Source organism: Dacryopinax primogenitus, assembly GCF_000292625.1.
Source record: "Dacryopinax primogenitus strain DJM-731 SS1 chromosome Unknown DACRYscaffold_1, whole genome shotgun sequence".
In the NCBI taxonomy this organism is placed as follows: domain Eukaryota; kingdom Fungi; phylum Basidiomycota; class Dacrymycetes; order Dacrymycetales; family Dacrymycetaceae; genus Dacryopinax; species Dacryopinax primogenitus.
Window position 1 is genome coordinate 1,354,617 of NW_024467198.1, and position 12,971 is coordinate 1,367,587.

General features: G+C 51.9%; 6 protein-coding genes across 6 annotated transcripts; 1 reads left to right on the top strand and 5 right to left on the bottom strand.

Annotated features, from left to right (window-relative positions):
* Positions 1-150: 150 nt before the first annotated feature.
* Positions 151-1,749, bottom strand: DACRYDRAFT_19580 (endopeptidase). Its single transcript, XM_040771572.1, has 3 exons — positions 1,282-1,749; positions 608-1,227; positions 151-557 (listed from the first exon to the last, which is right to left on the bottom strand). The coding sequence occupies exons 1-3, from the start codon at positions 1,621-1,623 to the stop codon at positions 278-280; spliced, it is 1,242 nt and encodes a 413-aa protein (XP_040633313.1). The 5' UTR covers positions 1,624-1,749; the 3' UTR covers positions 151-277.
* Positions 1,750-2,199: 450 nt separating this feature from the next.
* DACRYDRAFT_113130 (uncharacterized protein) lies at positions 2,200-4,825 on the bottom strand (the record flags this gene model as incomplete). The annotated part of the gene is made up of 7 exons (XM_040769570.1): positions 2,200-2,365; positions 2,418-2,547; positions 2,598-2,791; positions 2,849-4,133; positions 4,200-4,273; positions 4,321-4,522; positions 4,570-4,825. The coding sequence occupies 4 exons, from the start codon at positions 4,823-4,825 to the stop codon at positions 3,433-3,435; spliced, it is 1,233 nt and encodes a 410-aa protein (XP_040633314.1). The 3' UTR covers positions 2,200-2,365; positions 2,418-2,547; positions 2,598-2,791; positions 2,849-3,432.
* A 249-nt stretch (positions 4,826-5,074) lies between these two features.
* On the bottom strand, positions 5,075-6,780 carry DACRYDRAFT_86142 (tubulin alpha; the record flags this gene model as incomplete). Its single annotated transcript, XM_040776763.1, has 8 exons — positions 5,075-5,282; positions 5,329-5,530; positions 5,580-5,907; positions 5,961-6,262; positions 6,315-6,525; positions 6,583-6,626; positions 6,679-6,682; positions 6,736-6,780. The coding sequence occupies 8 exons, from the start codon at positions 6,778-6,780 to the stop codon at positions 5,075-5,077; spliced, it is 1,344 nt and encodes a 447-aa protein (XP_040633315.1).
* A 244-nt stretch (positions 6,781-7,024) lies between these two features.
* On the bottom strand, positions 7,025-9,889 carry DACRYDRAFT_19583 (glutaminyl-tRNA synthetase). Its single transcript, XM_040771573.1, has 3 exons — positions 8,717-9,889; positions 8,369-8,669; positions 7,025-8,317 (listed from the first exon to the last, which is right to left on the bottom strand). Exons 1-3 carry the CDS (start codon positions 9,834-9,836, stop codon positions 7,120-7,122), a joined length of 2,619 nt encoding a protein of 872 aa, XP_040633316.1. The 5' UTR covers positions 9,837-9,889; the 3' UTR covers positions 7,025-7,119.
* A 175-nt stretch (positions 9,890-10,064) lies between these two features.
* DACRYDRAFT_19586 (uncharacterized protein) lies at positions 10,065-10,800 on the bottom strand. The gene is made up of 4 exons (XM_040771574.1): positions 10,633-10,800; positions 10,474-10,571; positions 10,381-10,426; positions 10,065-10,334 (listed from the first exon to the last, which is right to left on the bottom strand). The coding sequence occupies exons 1-4, from the start codon at positions 10,705-10,707 to the stop codon at positions 10,122-10,124; spliced, it is 432 nt and encodes a 143-aa protein (XP_040633317.1). The 5' UTR covers positions 10,708-10,800; the 3' UTR covers positions 10,065-10,121.
* A 1,282-nt stretch (positions 10,801-12,082) lies between these two features.
* Positions 12,083-12,661, top strand: DACRYDRAFT_92431 (uncharacterized protein). The gene is made up of 3 exons (XM_040777075.1): positions 12,083-12,168; positions 12,220-12,333; positions 12,393-12,661. The coding sequence occupies exons 1-3, from the start codon at positions 12,157-12,159 to the stop codon at positions 12,600-12,602; spliced, it is 336 nt and encodes a 111-aa protein (XP_040633318.1). The 5' UTR covers positions 12,083-12,156; the 3' UTR covers positions 12,603-12,661.
* Positions 12,662-12,971: the final 310 nt, after the last annotated feature.

A 12,971-nucleotide genomic window follows, 5' to 3' on the forward strand; every position in this document is an offset into this window, starting at 1 on the left:
AAGAATGATGTCCCTTGTTGAGCTGTTGTTTATGGCCCCTTTGATGTGCCACCAAAAGACGCCGCCTGACATACTTCACGAACAATAACATGCGGCCGATGTGACCGGCAAGCACGTTCAATTGCATGATTACTACAGAATGCTACCGACAGGAGTGGGCATTGAAAGAATGGAGGCGGGCATTAAGTGATAGGACTCGCAAGGCATCCGACGCGACAACGAAGTACACGAAACGTATGCAGTCAGAAACAGTTTCAGTTACAAGGAGAGGCATAATTTAAGCGGCGCTAGCAAGGCCAACGGCATTACGACCGAGATCGTAAACAGAGTAGTACTTCCTCAGGAAGACGTCACCAACGATCCAGATGGGACCGAGAGGGGGAGGAATATCCAGGCCGGTGAAGGAGGAGATGCAAGTTCCCTGTGCTTCAAGGATGTAGTCGCGGCCGGACAAAGGGTAGGGCTTGCCATTGAAGTAGAACGTGAGCTCAGGCAGTGAATCGACAGTGCTGCACTCTACAGTGTACTGGTTGTTCCAGGACTTAGTCGCGCCGATCCTAAGTGGGAATTAGTAAGGAGTCATTTGAGAAACCAAATCACAACGCACTCCTTGTTGAGCATCTCAGCGATATCGGAAGGAAGAGCGATAAGGGAAGTGCCGGTGTCGATGGCGGCACCAGTGCTCTCGAGCTCAAGATCTTCGCCGCCGAGGGAGATCTTGTCGAGCTCGATCTCCCAATAACCCTTTCTACGCACCGGCACGTAGTCGATCTTACCGGTGTATGCGCTTTCGTCAATGCCACCGAAGGTAGCCTCTCCACCGTCAGCGTCTGAGTTGCCGAGACGGAAGGCAAAGACAGGGTTCTCGAGCAGCTTCTGGTTGATCATCTGGTAGAAGACGGGGGTCATGTGGAGGACGGAGATGGTGTCGTAGGCAAGACCGAGAATGCCGTCGAACCTGCCGAGGGCGAAGGCAAGGCCGGGCTCCTTGGTGGCCTCAGCAAAGTCCAGCTTCTGAACCTGAAGATCGCCGATGGTAAGCAGGTCGTTGGAAACGAAGCCCTCCATGGAGCCGGAGCCGTAGTGGATCTCGAAGGCGGTCCCATTGCTCTTGTAAGTGGAAGAGGCGGCTGAGTCGTACTTTTGGTGAAGGAAGCAAGCGATCGAAGTGCACTTGATAGAAGGCACCCAGAGGTTGGAGGAGCCAGTGTCAAGGACAACTTTGAACTGTAGAAGGGCGAGTCAGGCGCATATATCGATCGTACAGCATGGTCAACATACAGTCTGGGGAGGGGTACCGAGAGTGATCTCGGCAAAGTACTGCGCATTCATGAAATCGGTCAAGGGCACTCCATGTGATCCCTGGATGGTGGTATCCTGAGTCCAGTAGAGGTCCTTGTCACGATGGACACCCTCAGAAACCTTGCCAGCCGGCCCACCATAGCCCATCGGCAGCTGCACACGCGACATGTACTTCTCAGCAAGGTAGGCGGACTCGAGACTGGGGTCCTGTTGGAAGGAAGCGGCCGTGCGGGCCATCTTGTTGATCTTCATGCGGTGCACCTTCGCATCCGTGGGGATGGCCAGAAGGGACAAGAAGGGAAGGAGAGTTGAGAGATGCATGTTGTATGCACGCGCTCTGCGGTGGGTGATGGTTAAGGAGGGAGAGGAGGGAGAGAAGGTGCTAAGATGAGCAGATGAGGGTGGGGATTAAAAGGGTGAAGGGTTGGCAAGGAGGGGGACTTGGTCGTCTGAACAGGAGGTTTGGGGGGATGTATGCGCGTGCTCCTAAGGGGCTGCGCACCGAAGACGTCAGCCCTTTTGGGTCTGGGTGGCGGGTCTACTCCTAGCCACTGGTCAGACCCGCGATCTGAACGTGATACCCGGCGATCGCATCAGAGCCCAAATCACAAACCTTGAGGAGAGACTGTCGAAATATATGCAAATTAATGAATAGAGGGCAGTGATACTAAGTTGATGAGAAGAGACTAAAATGAAATAGTGATATTATTGTAAGTGTGATCATCTTGTCACATCAACAGCTCCTTTCACGTTCTCGCCACCGCAGAAGGAGTCAGAGGCCCATGTAAGAGCGGCTACCCTAACACTCTATTGGTATCACAGCTCATACCCACCATAATCAGTCCGACAATCTCTCTACACCATCCTCATGTCTACATCCTCCTCGTCTCGAGCAGACGCACTCCTCGCCGCCCAGGTGCGTGCCGCGGCAGCAGCTGCAGAAGAGCCTCTGCACAAGGCCTACCATGAAGACAACCATGAGATGCGCCAGCGCTTTCGAAGGCTGATCGATCCTGGGATCGTAAAGCACAACGATCCGAGAGCGATATCGGCGTGCTTTCATGTTAGCTTGCTCACTTTCTAAATTACACTCATGCTGATGTGGGCGCTGACAGACCCTGCTCACGTTGTCGGACAACTTAGCCAATGATCCTGAGAACCCCAAGTTCCAGTTATTTAAGACCACAAACAAAACCATTAAGCGAACGCTCGTAGACGTGAAGGGAGGTCTAGAATATGCAGTCGAGGTGCGCTCCAGTGGGTATTTCATTCCCGATGCGTTGACACCTTCCCACAGCTCGGGTTCCGACTAGATGTGCAAGACCTCCAACCTGTCTACATCTTCCATCCCACCCCCGCAAGGCTCACGAGTCTGCGCATAGGTGCGGAGATAATCAGGGAAGTGACCCTAAATCGGGATATCCAAGAAGCACGCACAGCTGAGGCTCTCAAAGCCGCCAAAGCTGCCAAAGAGGCTGCGGTCCAGAAGGTTCGTCCTCCGGTTCTGGTTTTGACTCATCACTCACATTCATGTATTCTGGTTTAGGCGATGCAAGCATTTGAAGAAGACCGGAGAGACGTGAAGCGCAGGGGCCAACTCGAACAGCACAAGAACGAGGCAGCTGCGGCACGAGCTGTGGACGCTTCTGGGTCCACGTCACCTTTGTTCACCTCTCCCCCTGCACCTGCGACGCCGTCTATGCGCCCCGTACCGGACGTATTGCACCAGCCCGTCCCGAACATAACTATGCCCGGCAATTTGTCCGCGCAGGATGCTATACGGGAACATAACGAACTTGGACTGAATGATGAAGACATGAATGACGCTGGAGAAGGTATGGCTGTTGACGGCGACGACGAGGGAGAGGATCTCCCCCCACCTTACGGAATGCAACAGATGCCAGGAGGTGCGAGGGCTCGGAGGTACCCAGGTTCGGGTAGGAGACTCGGGGAATGAGGAGTCGTGGAGATTCAGGCCAACCATTGTAGGGAGCCCATTTCATAGTCAAGGTTGTTTACGTGTAAGAACACAAGGCTGCAGTTCCGGCGCTCAGTTATTTACACATTACAACATGTATGTCATTCTCTTGTTAGATAAAGGGTATTCTTGTGCTGTCAAGTGGGAAATCATCAGGCATTTATGACAAGATCTGCATCGTCGTGCACATCATCATCTTCCTCTTCCACATTGTCCGCATCATCTTCCTCATCCTCGTCCGTATCCTCTTCGCTTTCTCCTTCCTGAGGTTCTTCGTCCTCCTCACTCTCCTCAAATGTCAAGGGTATGAACTCTGGTTCGTCAGCAAAAGATGCGTAACTCTCGTCAACTTTCTGCTTTTTGGCTCCATGTGTTTGGTCCAAAATATCCTCGAAGTCGGCCTTCCTCTTGCCCGTAGAGATTGGATGTCCAGCAGACACCACAGCTGCATCATCCTCAGCATCCTTGGCCTTAGCCGCATGCTTTGCCCGAATGACATGTGGAAGCCTGCAGTGCCGATTTTTGCAAACTCCAGTATCTGCAAAATCAGGACACTCCCGAACATGCTTCTTGTCGCAGTCCGCGCCTTTCTCACAGTAGCCCAAAACAGCAAAATCTCGGCAGATACCAGCAGTAGCACCTAGATGCACATGAGGGTACATGCAAGAATCTCCATTCTTGCAACGGCCCGCGTTGGCGAAGTGAACACAAAAGGGCATTCGCTGAGGCGTCGGCTGATGAGACAAAGGGCAACTGTCTCCATTTGGACAATCCCCCTTAAGCCACTTGGGACACATGGCGACCTTCTCGGGATCGTGTTGATAGCGACATGTACGACCTCGAGTGCAGATACCTAAACAAATAGGGGAGAATGTGAGTCCTGCACAAAATGCAGAATTAGAGACGAGACGAGACAAACCAGTCCTCGTGAAGAAGGGACATTGTTTTTTCTCCCTCCCCGGTTTGGTGGCAGATGGTTGACGACGACGATATCTGAACTCGTTAGAAAGTGATTTTCGCGACTGTGAACATAGACTGACCGTTCAGCTTGAGCCTTATTCAAGATCAGAGTCAAATTGTTCAATCGTGTCCTCTTAGCTGTCAGATCGCTTTGTGACACTGCAGATGGCTTCTTGATCTCGCCTCCATCCATATCCAGAGATACATAATCCGATCCTATTGCTGATGGTGACCCTACAGAACCTGGTCTTGACGGAGCCCTTTGAACTGGCCGATTCACAACTGTGAAGATTGAGCAAACATAAGAGACTGGAAAAAGCAGGGCACACCATCTTTTCTTGTCATCTTCTTCCCATCTGTGATGTATGCTACACCTCCTATTACAACCTCTTTCTCTTCGGCTGCTGGTGGCCTGGGTACAGCATATGGTGGTCGATAAGCGCCCCTGTATGATCTGCGCAAACCGTAGCCTCCCCTAGTTGGATAACTACGTATCGCTGGTTGGTGTTGCTGATTTGACTTGTGCTGGTTGATCGCGCCTTTCAGCTTAGCTATTTCAGCTAGTAAAGCGGCGTCTGTAGACATGGTGGTGGTGGATGACTAACTACTAAACCGCGATAATGGTGGCGCGGATCCATACGTGCATCGCAGCATCTCAAGACCACGTGACTCCTCTGAGGGTTTTTCTTCGGTATGTAGCAGTCTAAAAGCATTGAATATTTCATCGTTTGGTAGTGTTAAGGAAATCATAACTCATATTGGGCTGGCATTCAAAGAAAGGTATATGTATGGAAAGCGCGTAATAGGGAAATCATTTAAGCCGTCGCAGTACGTTTAGTATTCAGCCTCCTCCTCGAGTTCAGCGCTGTCGTTGCCGACCTCCTCATAATCCTTTTCCAGGGCGGCGAGATCCTCGCGGGCCTCAGAGAATTCACCCTCCTCCATGCCCTCACCAACGTACCAGTGAACGAAGGCACGCTTAGAGTAGAGAAGATCAAACTTGTGGTCGAGACGAGCCCAAGCGGATGCAATGGCCGTTGTGCTAATCGCCGTCAGCTTGTAATACTTCAAATATAAGGCACTCGTACTTGGAAAGCATGCAAAGAGAGCGGGAGCATTTTGCAAGATCGCCGCCGGGGATATACGCGGGAGGCTCATTGCAGATACCAAGCTTGAAGCCAGTCGGGCACCAATCGACGAACTGGATGGTGCGCTTTGTCTTGATGGTGGCAACGGCGGCGTTGGCATCCTTCGGGACGATATCACCACGGTAGAGCAGGCAGCAAGCCACTGATATGCAATCAGCACATATTCAATGGAAGATAATCGCAATACTGACTGTACTTGCCGTCCTTCGGGTCGCACTTGACCATCTGGTTACCACTCTCGAAGCAAGACGAGGTCATCTCCGCAACGGAGTTCTGCTCATGATGCGCCTTGTCCGCAGAGATGATAGGAGCGTAAGTAGCCAGAGGGAAGTGAATACGAGGGAAGGGCACAAGGTTAGTCTGGAATTCGTTCAGGTCGACGTTGAGGCTGCCATCAAAACGAAGGGAAGCAGTGACGCTGGAGACAACCTGGGCAATAAGCCGGTTCAGGTTTGTGTAGCTAGGAGCCTGGACACCGAGATTCCGGCGGCAGATATCATAAATAGCCTCGTTGTCAACCTGCAGAACAAGAGTAAATCAGAAAAGTCTGGAACTAGTTGAAAAAGACTGACCATGAAAGAGCAATCAGAGTGCTCAAGGGTGGTATGAGTCGTGAGGACGGAGTTGTAAGGTTCAACAACAGACGTCGCCATCTTTGGTGCGGGGTAAACGCAGAACTCGAGCTTGGACTTCTTGCCATAGTCGGTAGAAAGACGCTCAAGGAGGAGAGCACCGAAGCCAGAGCCAGTACCACCACCGAAAGAGTGGAAGATGAAAAAGCCCTGAAGGCCAGTGCAGTTGTCGGCGAGGTGGCGAACCTTGTCAAGGACGGTGTCTACCAGCTCCTTGCCGACAGTGTAGTGACCACGAGCGTCTGGATTGTGATTAGCCTGCAATTGTAACATATTATTTTGTCATATGCGCACAGTTGTTGGCCGCATCCTCCTTGCCATTCACAAGAGTCTCAGGATGGAAGAGAGTTCTGTAGGTACCGGTGCGGACGGCGTCGATGGTGTTTGGCTCCAGGTCCACGTACAGACTGCGAGGCACATGTTTGCCAGAGCCAGTCTCGGAGAAGAATGTGCTGAAGCCATCATCATTCAACGAAGGTGAATTGGCTTGGAGACGGCCATCAGGCTACAGGGTATTAAATAAGCATATATGCCTCACTTCCATGCGTATGCGTGCACTCACCGAGAGGCCGTGTTCCGTCAGGTACAGCTCCCAGCATGCATTTCCTATTCCAGCTTGTTAATCTCCTGACAGGGTCGCGGGTGATAATGAACGCACCAATCTATACAGAAGCCGGTTAGTATATGCACTCGATACAATTGCATTAGAGCTCACCTGCACACCAGCCTGACCAACGTGGATAGAAATGACTTCTCTCATGATGACAGAGCAGACAAGACTAGATCAAGAGGGCAAAAAAGCTGCTCGGGGCGAGGTTGAGTCAGAGAGCGATACCCAAGAGGTAAAGACACGTCGAAACCGTGCACTTACAAGGTCTACACGAAAAGAAAGGGTTGGGGACGAAAGAAACGAGGCAAAAGGAAGCGCCGTGTAGAAGGGGTCTGTGGTCAGCGGAAGTATCACTGGAACGCGCTTCGAACCGCACAGACACATTTAGGTTAACGGTATTGTGACATCATTACAGCCAACATGCATACATCAACACGGTCTAAAATGTAATCTCGACGCGTAATTTACCTGCATCAACCACCTTGCGCTCTACGAAGCCTTCTTGGCTGAGTCTTCCTTGAGGGTGACAATGCGGTTCAGGATCACAACATCCCCAGGACGCGACCCAGGCTTCGGCGCGTCACCCTCCGTGAGACATCCTAGCTGCGCGTCTTTATCAACCGCAAAATAGCCAACACGCAAGCCCTGGAAGCGCACACATTCATTACCCACGAGCTGCTCAACGCTCGCCACGGGCTGATTATGTGCGTCGTGTAGAGCTCCTACTGGTGATGCTTCCTTCGCAGGCTCACTACCGGAAGTCGCTGCGGCCTTCAGTCTCGCCTCACTGTCTTTGCGGGCATCTCCAATCGCCTTCTTGGCAAGGGGCCAGAAACCAACTTCTATGAAAGCACCTTCCACCACTTCCAGGCTGTTGGGATTCACATCCGCGATGAAGTCTTCAGTCGCAGCAGGATCGTCGCTTTTGAATAGCTGGTGGAAAATACGCGTCTCATCGACGCGTATAGGACTGCCCGAGGCGGGATGGTCGGCCACCCACTGGATGAAGGTTTTAGGCTTGTTCGATGTGGAATTACTCTCCCCAAGTGTGCAGAACAGCTCAGCTACTTCTCCCGTGACTGGATCAATGCTATATCTCGTGCAGGTGACAGGAGCAGGAGCCTGGAATAAGCCGACAGTCTTGCCAGGTGCGAGGCGGAAGTAGTCCTTCGAGTCCTCCAGGCGGAAATCTTCCGCATCAATGTACAATGTTCGGGTGAAGGGGACGCTGCTAGTTCCCAACTCTGGTACCTTCTGATGCAGAGGCTTCTCAATCATAAGAACGTAATCTTCCGGCACATTCTCGAGCGTGACTTTTAATGGTTTCAGCACCATCATCAAGCGCGGAGCGGAATTCTCCAAATACTGCCTAATGGCCTGTTCAAACCGAACGGTCTGGATGTTGGAGGGTGAAGTTGAGACTCCGAGGCCACTGACGAAAGAGATGATAGCGCCGGGTGGAATACCACGACGGCGTAGGGCGATGAGGGTATATAGACGGGGGTCGTCCCAACCACTGACGTGACCTTCTTTGACCAGCTTGAGAATTTTACGTTTCGACATAACGGTGCCCTGGATATTGAGGCGACCATACTCGGACTGCTTAGGCTTGTATACTTCGAGGGCGTCGCAGAGCCACTCGTATGACTGACGGGAGAGGATGAATTCGGTTGTACAAAGGGAATGCCTGGTATATCCATCAGCGACGGCACGTATTACATCGGCATTGCAGACGTACGAGATATTTTCGAAACTATCACAGAGACAGTGGGTAAAGTCATAAGTTGGATATATGCGCCATGTGGTGCCAGTACGATGATGCGGCGCATTAAGGACACGGTATGCGATTGTGTCCCACATCGTAGGATTTCCGTCTTCCAAATCCATCTTCATTCGTAAAATTGCCTCTCCCGGTTTGTACTTGCCATCTCGCATGCCCTCGAATTCTGCCAGAGACTCTGCGATTGGCCGATTTCGGTGTTCGCACGCCTTCCGCGGTCCACGCTCTTCTCCACCTCGATCCGCAAATATCTTCTCGGCTGTATACCAGTTAGATGGTGAGGCAGAGTGACGGGTGTGAACATACCAGAGCAATGACATACATACGCTTTGTCCCTCCTGGTCAAATCCACCGCAAGATCGTACAGTCTCTGGAAGTAGTCGCTGGAGTAGGTGATCTTCCACGGCTCGTAGCCCAGCCATCGGACCATCTCGAGGATATAATCAAAGTACTGCTGCTCCTCTGCCTCTGGGTTGGTATCGTCGTACCGCAAATAGCACTTTCCGCCAAAGTGTGCCGCATATCCGAAGTTGACGAAAATCGCTTTAGAGTGGCCGATATGCAGGTATCCGTTTGGTTCGGGTGGGAAACGAGTCCACACCTGACCTCCTGTAGTCTTGAGGTGCTTCTCCCTTAAAGCCCCATTGAGCTGGGGGTTGCCGCCAGGTTTATGAAGCCTTCCTAGAAAGCCTTCTTCGAACACAGTCTTCTCCGAGCTCAATGCCACTATGCCCGAGCTTGAATCACTGGCAGTAGGTGTGACATTCCCGGGTGTCGCGGTCTTCGATGCAGCAGCCTTCCTCATGTCCTTGGGATTGACCGATACCTTCGGTCCGAACTTGTTCAGGAACGCCGCCTCCGTTGCATTCTTCACATCGAGGGTAGCGGCCCAGCGCAATTCTGGGGTAGCCTTGAGCTTCATGAGAGTAGCGCTAAAGCTTTGCCATCCCTCGATGGCCGACGCGTTCTCCGCAAGATAGAGGAGCACAAGCTGCTCGGCCTGATCAGGAGTAACGACCACGCCTACACCACACTCTGCATCAAACTCCGCTTCATTTATCGCTCCACGGTGCGGCTCGAGGTAATTCATGGTAGCAGTGAGCTGGTGCTGTGCGAGGTACTTCACGGCGGCAGTGAGCTGATCTCCACGTTCCAGCTTCCCCTCCAGTACTTTGTCGATCACATATGCCTTCGCCTCCGATCCTAGGTACGTACCCTGCGCAGCAAGAGCAGCAACAAGTAGTGCCTTCTTCTCCTCAAGATTCTTTCCTTCCAAACCATGAGCAATAATTAGCTCCTTGAGCTGGGCGGCGTTCTTCGAACTCTTGGCGGTCTCGAGGGACTTGCTGGGACTAAGTCCGAGGGAGTCGAACAGCGTTATAAGCTGTACTACAGCTGGATCGGATGGATCGAATTTCGGAGGCATGTGCCTTTCTCCTTGGTTCTATTATCGTGTGCAGGTACGTTTGTGTTTTGTTCAGGTAGTGCGGTGTGAGTCCAATTGCAAGAGATCAACGTCGTGTGGTGAAATATATGCTGTGGCGCTCAAGCGCTCTTCCTTCAGCGGAGCCGAGGCGTCACGGCATGACTCGGGCTTATCATCGTATCAACAACTCTGAGATTTGAAGTTTGGATATCATATTTGTACTAATCGGTATATATTGCTTGGGGGATCAGGTTACACATAAAACACATTAGTAATTGGACATAATCACTCCCCGTCTCCTTCGGCCACAATGCCTTCTAACATTTCAACGATTCTTTGTTGCCGGGAACGGTCCGTCTCAACCCCTGTCCTGAACATCGTAGGGACATACAACTTCTCCAGCGTATCTTGTTGTCGCTCCACAAGGTCATCCCATTCAGGAAGTACAGTACGTTCGTAGAATGCGGTCAGCTCCATTTCCATGGCTTGCTTGAGTTTCTGCGGGATCATGAGTCGTACAAGATACCGAGACGATGGGACGCACCGTCTCCTCCTGCAGCAAACTCCCGCTCGCGCGTATGAGCGCAGCCCTAAACCTAATAAACACCTATTCATGTTGCATCAAAATCGCACCCACTTTCCTCTAGCATTTTTCAGCTTCTCTTCATGTTTCCGAACAAGCATTGCCCGTTCGTCCCACAGTTTCTGCTCCAACCGATCCTGGTCTCCCTTCATCTGCACTCCGCGTCCGTCAATTCAGTTATTCTTCCTCTCATAATTGTAGATCAAGACGCACCTTCTTGAATGTGCTCAAAAACCCCGGGTCTCCGGAGAGCTCATATAGCTGGGGTAGCGCCTGTTGTACCGTCATGTGCCGGTAATCCCTCTTGGCTGGAGACACTCTCGCTTGCTCTTCCTCCTTTTCCACGCTCTTCTCGCTCCTCTCTATCCGACCTAAATCACTGCCCTCTGCCGCCACGTGAGGTCCGCTCGGTCTGAGCCTTGCTAATAAGGCAGCAACTGGGCTCTGCGATGTCCTTTCCTGTTCCACAAGAGGCGCATGATGAGGCATTCCATCCACAACAGTTTCAGCTTGCCATCTCGGCACGTCCGCGTTGGCCTTCGACACCTGCTGAAATGCCTGGGAACTCCTCAGTTGTGCTAGTAGTGCCTTGACTCCTCCCGGATCAGAATCTTTAGTAAAGTCCATCGAAGAAGAATGAAAGCCTGGAGCTAAAAGACCTCTGCCTGTGTGTTGGGTGTTTATCGGAAGAATTGTCTCGGCTCCGGAGGAAGTATCACGCGCCATGCTTCACATGTCCTCCTTTCCAGCTTCTCGACCACTATGGCTCCATTATTGCATACCCACTACATGGAACTGTTGGGGACAAACAATTTGATGGATTCAGCACCAATAGCCACGTCCACAATGCCCATGCCAGGGACAGCCTGATAGCTAGTGCGTCTCGAGAGTCACCATCATGATGCTCAGTTCCTTTCAGTTACTCGTGCGGCTACCCAACAGCACCTTCGGTATGCCACTACGTCCACTATATCACAGGTCGAAAGTTCTATTTCGCCCCACTCGTCGTCTGGCACCATCCAAGCGGTGCACAAGCCCCTACGTTAGTGGAACTGCTGTTAGCAGAACCCCCAGCATCTCCGGCACAACCAATCAGATCCAAGCCACTCCGCCCGCTCCACACCGGTACAAGATCCCCAGCATTGAGCGACATCAGACCAAGAACCCCCCTTCTTAGGGTCTCTCGGTATGCAGTACTCGACAGCCTTGCAGCCTTCACGTTAGAAATCGCCGATTTTTTTTGACAAGACTCGCCCAAGCAACATTCCAATTCACGAACTTGTCAACCTGCGCCACTGCTGGGCACCAGAAATTGCGCTCGGCATAGAGCCGATGACTCAATCGCCCAATAAACAGGCGGATACTACGTGGAACAACGCGTACATCGTACAACCCGGAATATCCCTCCTACAACTGTTTACCCAGTGCCGGTGTAAGTATGAAGTCCAATACGCCGCAGTAGAAAGGAAGTCGATCGACCGCGTCGTAGCCATGGTGGCCGCGGAAACAGACACGCCTATCTCCGCTGAAAAGGACAAACGCCCTGAACCGTTCGAAGTCGCCATGAGGGATCTGCGGTTGCTCGAACAAGCGGCTCATAATCTCCCCGGGCAAGATAACCTCGCTCATAGTATGGAACGCGTTTCATTCAACTTTCGCTACCCGACGAAGTACCTTGGCGAAGGCGTATACGTGTGGCCCGGTGGCTCCCCGCAACCTCTGAACGGAGCAGAGAAGATGTTTATACCAGTGTGTCCCTAGTTTATTTTGGCTCATGCCGTCGGGCTGATTGTTAACAAGGAATGGTCCTATCTTGTTAGCACATGTTCGTGGGGAATGATTGCAAGCCGATGCGCGCTTTTGCCCTGCATTCGTACTTCAATGGCAGATATGGCAATCGGCAATCCTGTTTATGTATGTCTATTTGAGCTGATGGACGCAATTGTCGACTGAACGAGGTTTGTGAAAATCAGGAACGACGCGCTCCAGCATGGATTGGACTGCAGCTCTTGCGAATCGCTGTAGAGAGAACAACGAGGGCGAAAGCAGAGTGGGACAACATCCCCTCTGATCTCCAGAGGAAGATCCTGGACGTCTTCACTCCGGCGCTTCCGATGTTCCTGTCGGTCCCGCCGTCTGAGGAAGATGAGATGAGGTTGCTGCCTGTACCATCCGTTGAGTGAAAAAAAATCACAAAAGTCGGCATCGACCAAGCCAACCAGCTCGCCAAGGTCGCCGAAACAAAACAGAAAAGTAGAAGAGGCCGGCCAAAGAAAGCCACCGAAGCAACGGCAACTGATGAAACATTGTCATCCGATATTTCTGACAACGGGTCAGTCTTGAAGATGAGCGATCTGTTCGACCACATCTACGAACTGCGACACTATTGGACGCCGCGTGGGGTGCCAACGAGGGGCCCGCTCAGTCTCACACAAGTGATCGGTACTGGTATATTAGGTGATGTCTTCAGAGGCACATTGGATGGGAAAGATGTTGTCGCAAAATGGGTGGAAGAAGAGGAAGGTCTAGAGGAACGGGAACGGGAAGCCAAG

Excerpts from the sequence above, each read along its gene's own strand:
- DACRYDRAFT_19586 (XM_040771574.1), bottom strand. The coding sequence starts at position 10,707 with ATGACGGTACAACAGGCGCTACCCCAGCTATATGAGCTCTCCGGAGAC. Across the intron at positions 10,572-10,632 it reads TTTTGAGCACATTCAAGAAG|ATGAAGGGAGACCAGGATCG; the intron begins GTGCGTCTTGAT and ends CGCGGAGTGCAG. Across the intron at positions 10,427-10,473 it reads CTGAAAAATGCTAGAGGAAA|GGCTGCGCTCATACGCGCGA; the intron begins GTGGGTGCGATT and ends TATTAGGTTTAG.
- DACRYDRAFT_19583 (XM_040771573.1), bottom strand. The coding sequence starts at position 9,836 with ATGCCTCCGAAATTCGATCCATCCGATCCAGCTGTAGTACAGCTTATA. Across the intron at positions 8,670-8,716 it reads GTATGTATGTCATTGCTCTG|CCGAGAAGATATTTGCGGAT; the intron begins GTATGTTCACAC and ends ACTGGTATACAG. Across the intron at positions 8,318-8,368 it reads GATAGTTTCGAAAATATCTC|GCATTCCCTTTGTACAACCG; the intron begins GTACGTCTGCAA and ends TGGATATACCAG.
- DACRYDRAFT_19580 (XM_040771572.1), bottom strand. The coding sequence starts at position 1,623 with ATGCATCTCTCAACTCTCCTTCCCTTCTTGTCCCTTCTGGCCATCCCC. Across the intron at positions 1,228-1,281 it reads TCGGTACCCCTCCCCAGACT|TTCAAAGTTGTCCTTGACAC; the intron begins GTATGTTGACCA and ends GCCCTTCTACAG. Across the intron at positions 558-607 it reads GCTGAGATGCTCAACAAGGA|GATCGGCGCGACTAAGTCCT; the intron begins GTGCGTTGTGAT and ends ATTCCCACTTAG.
- DACRYDRAFT_92431 (XM_040777075.1), top strand. Across the intron at positions 12,334-12,392 it reads CAATCGGCAATCCTGTTTAT|GAACGACGCGCTCCAGCATG; the intron begins GTATGTCTATTT and ends TGTGAAAATCAG.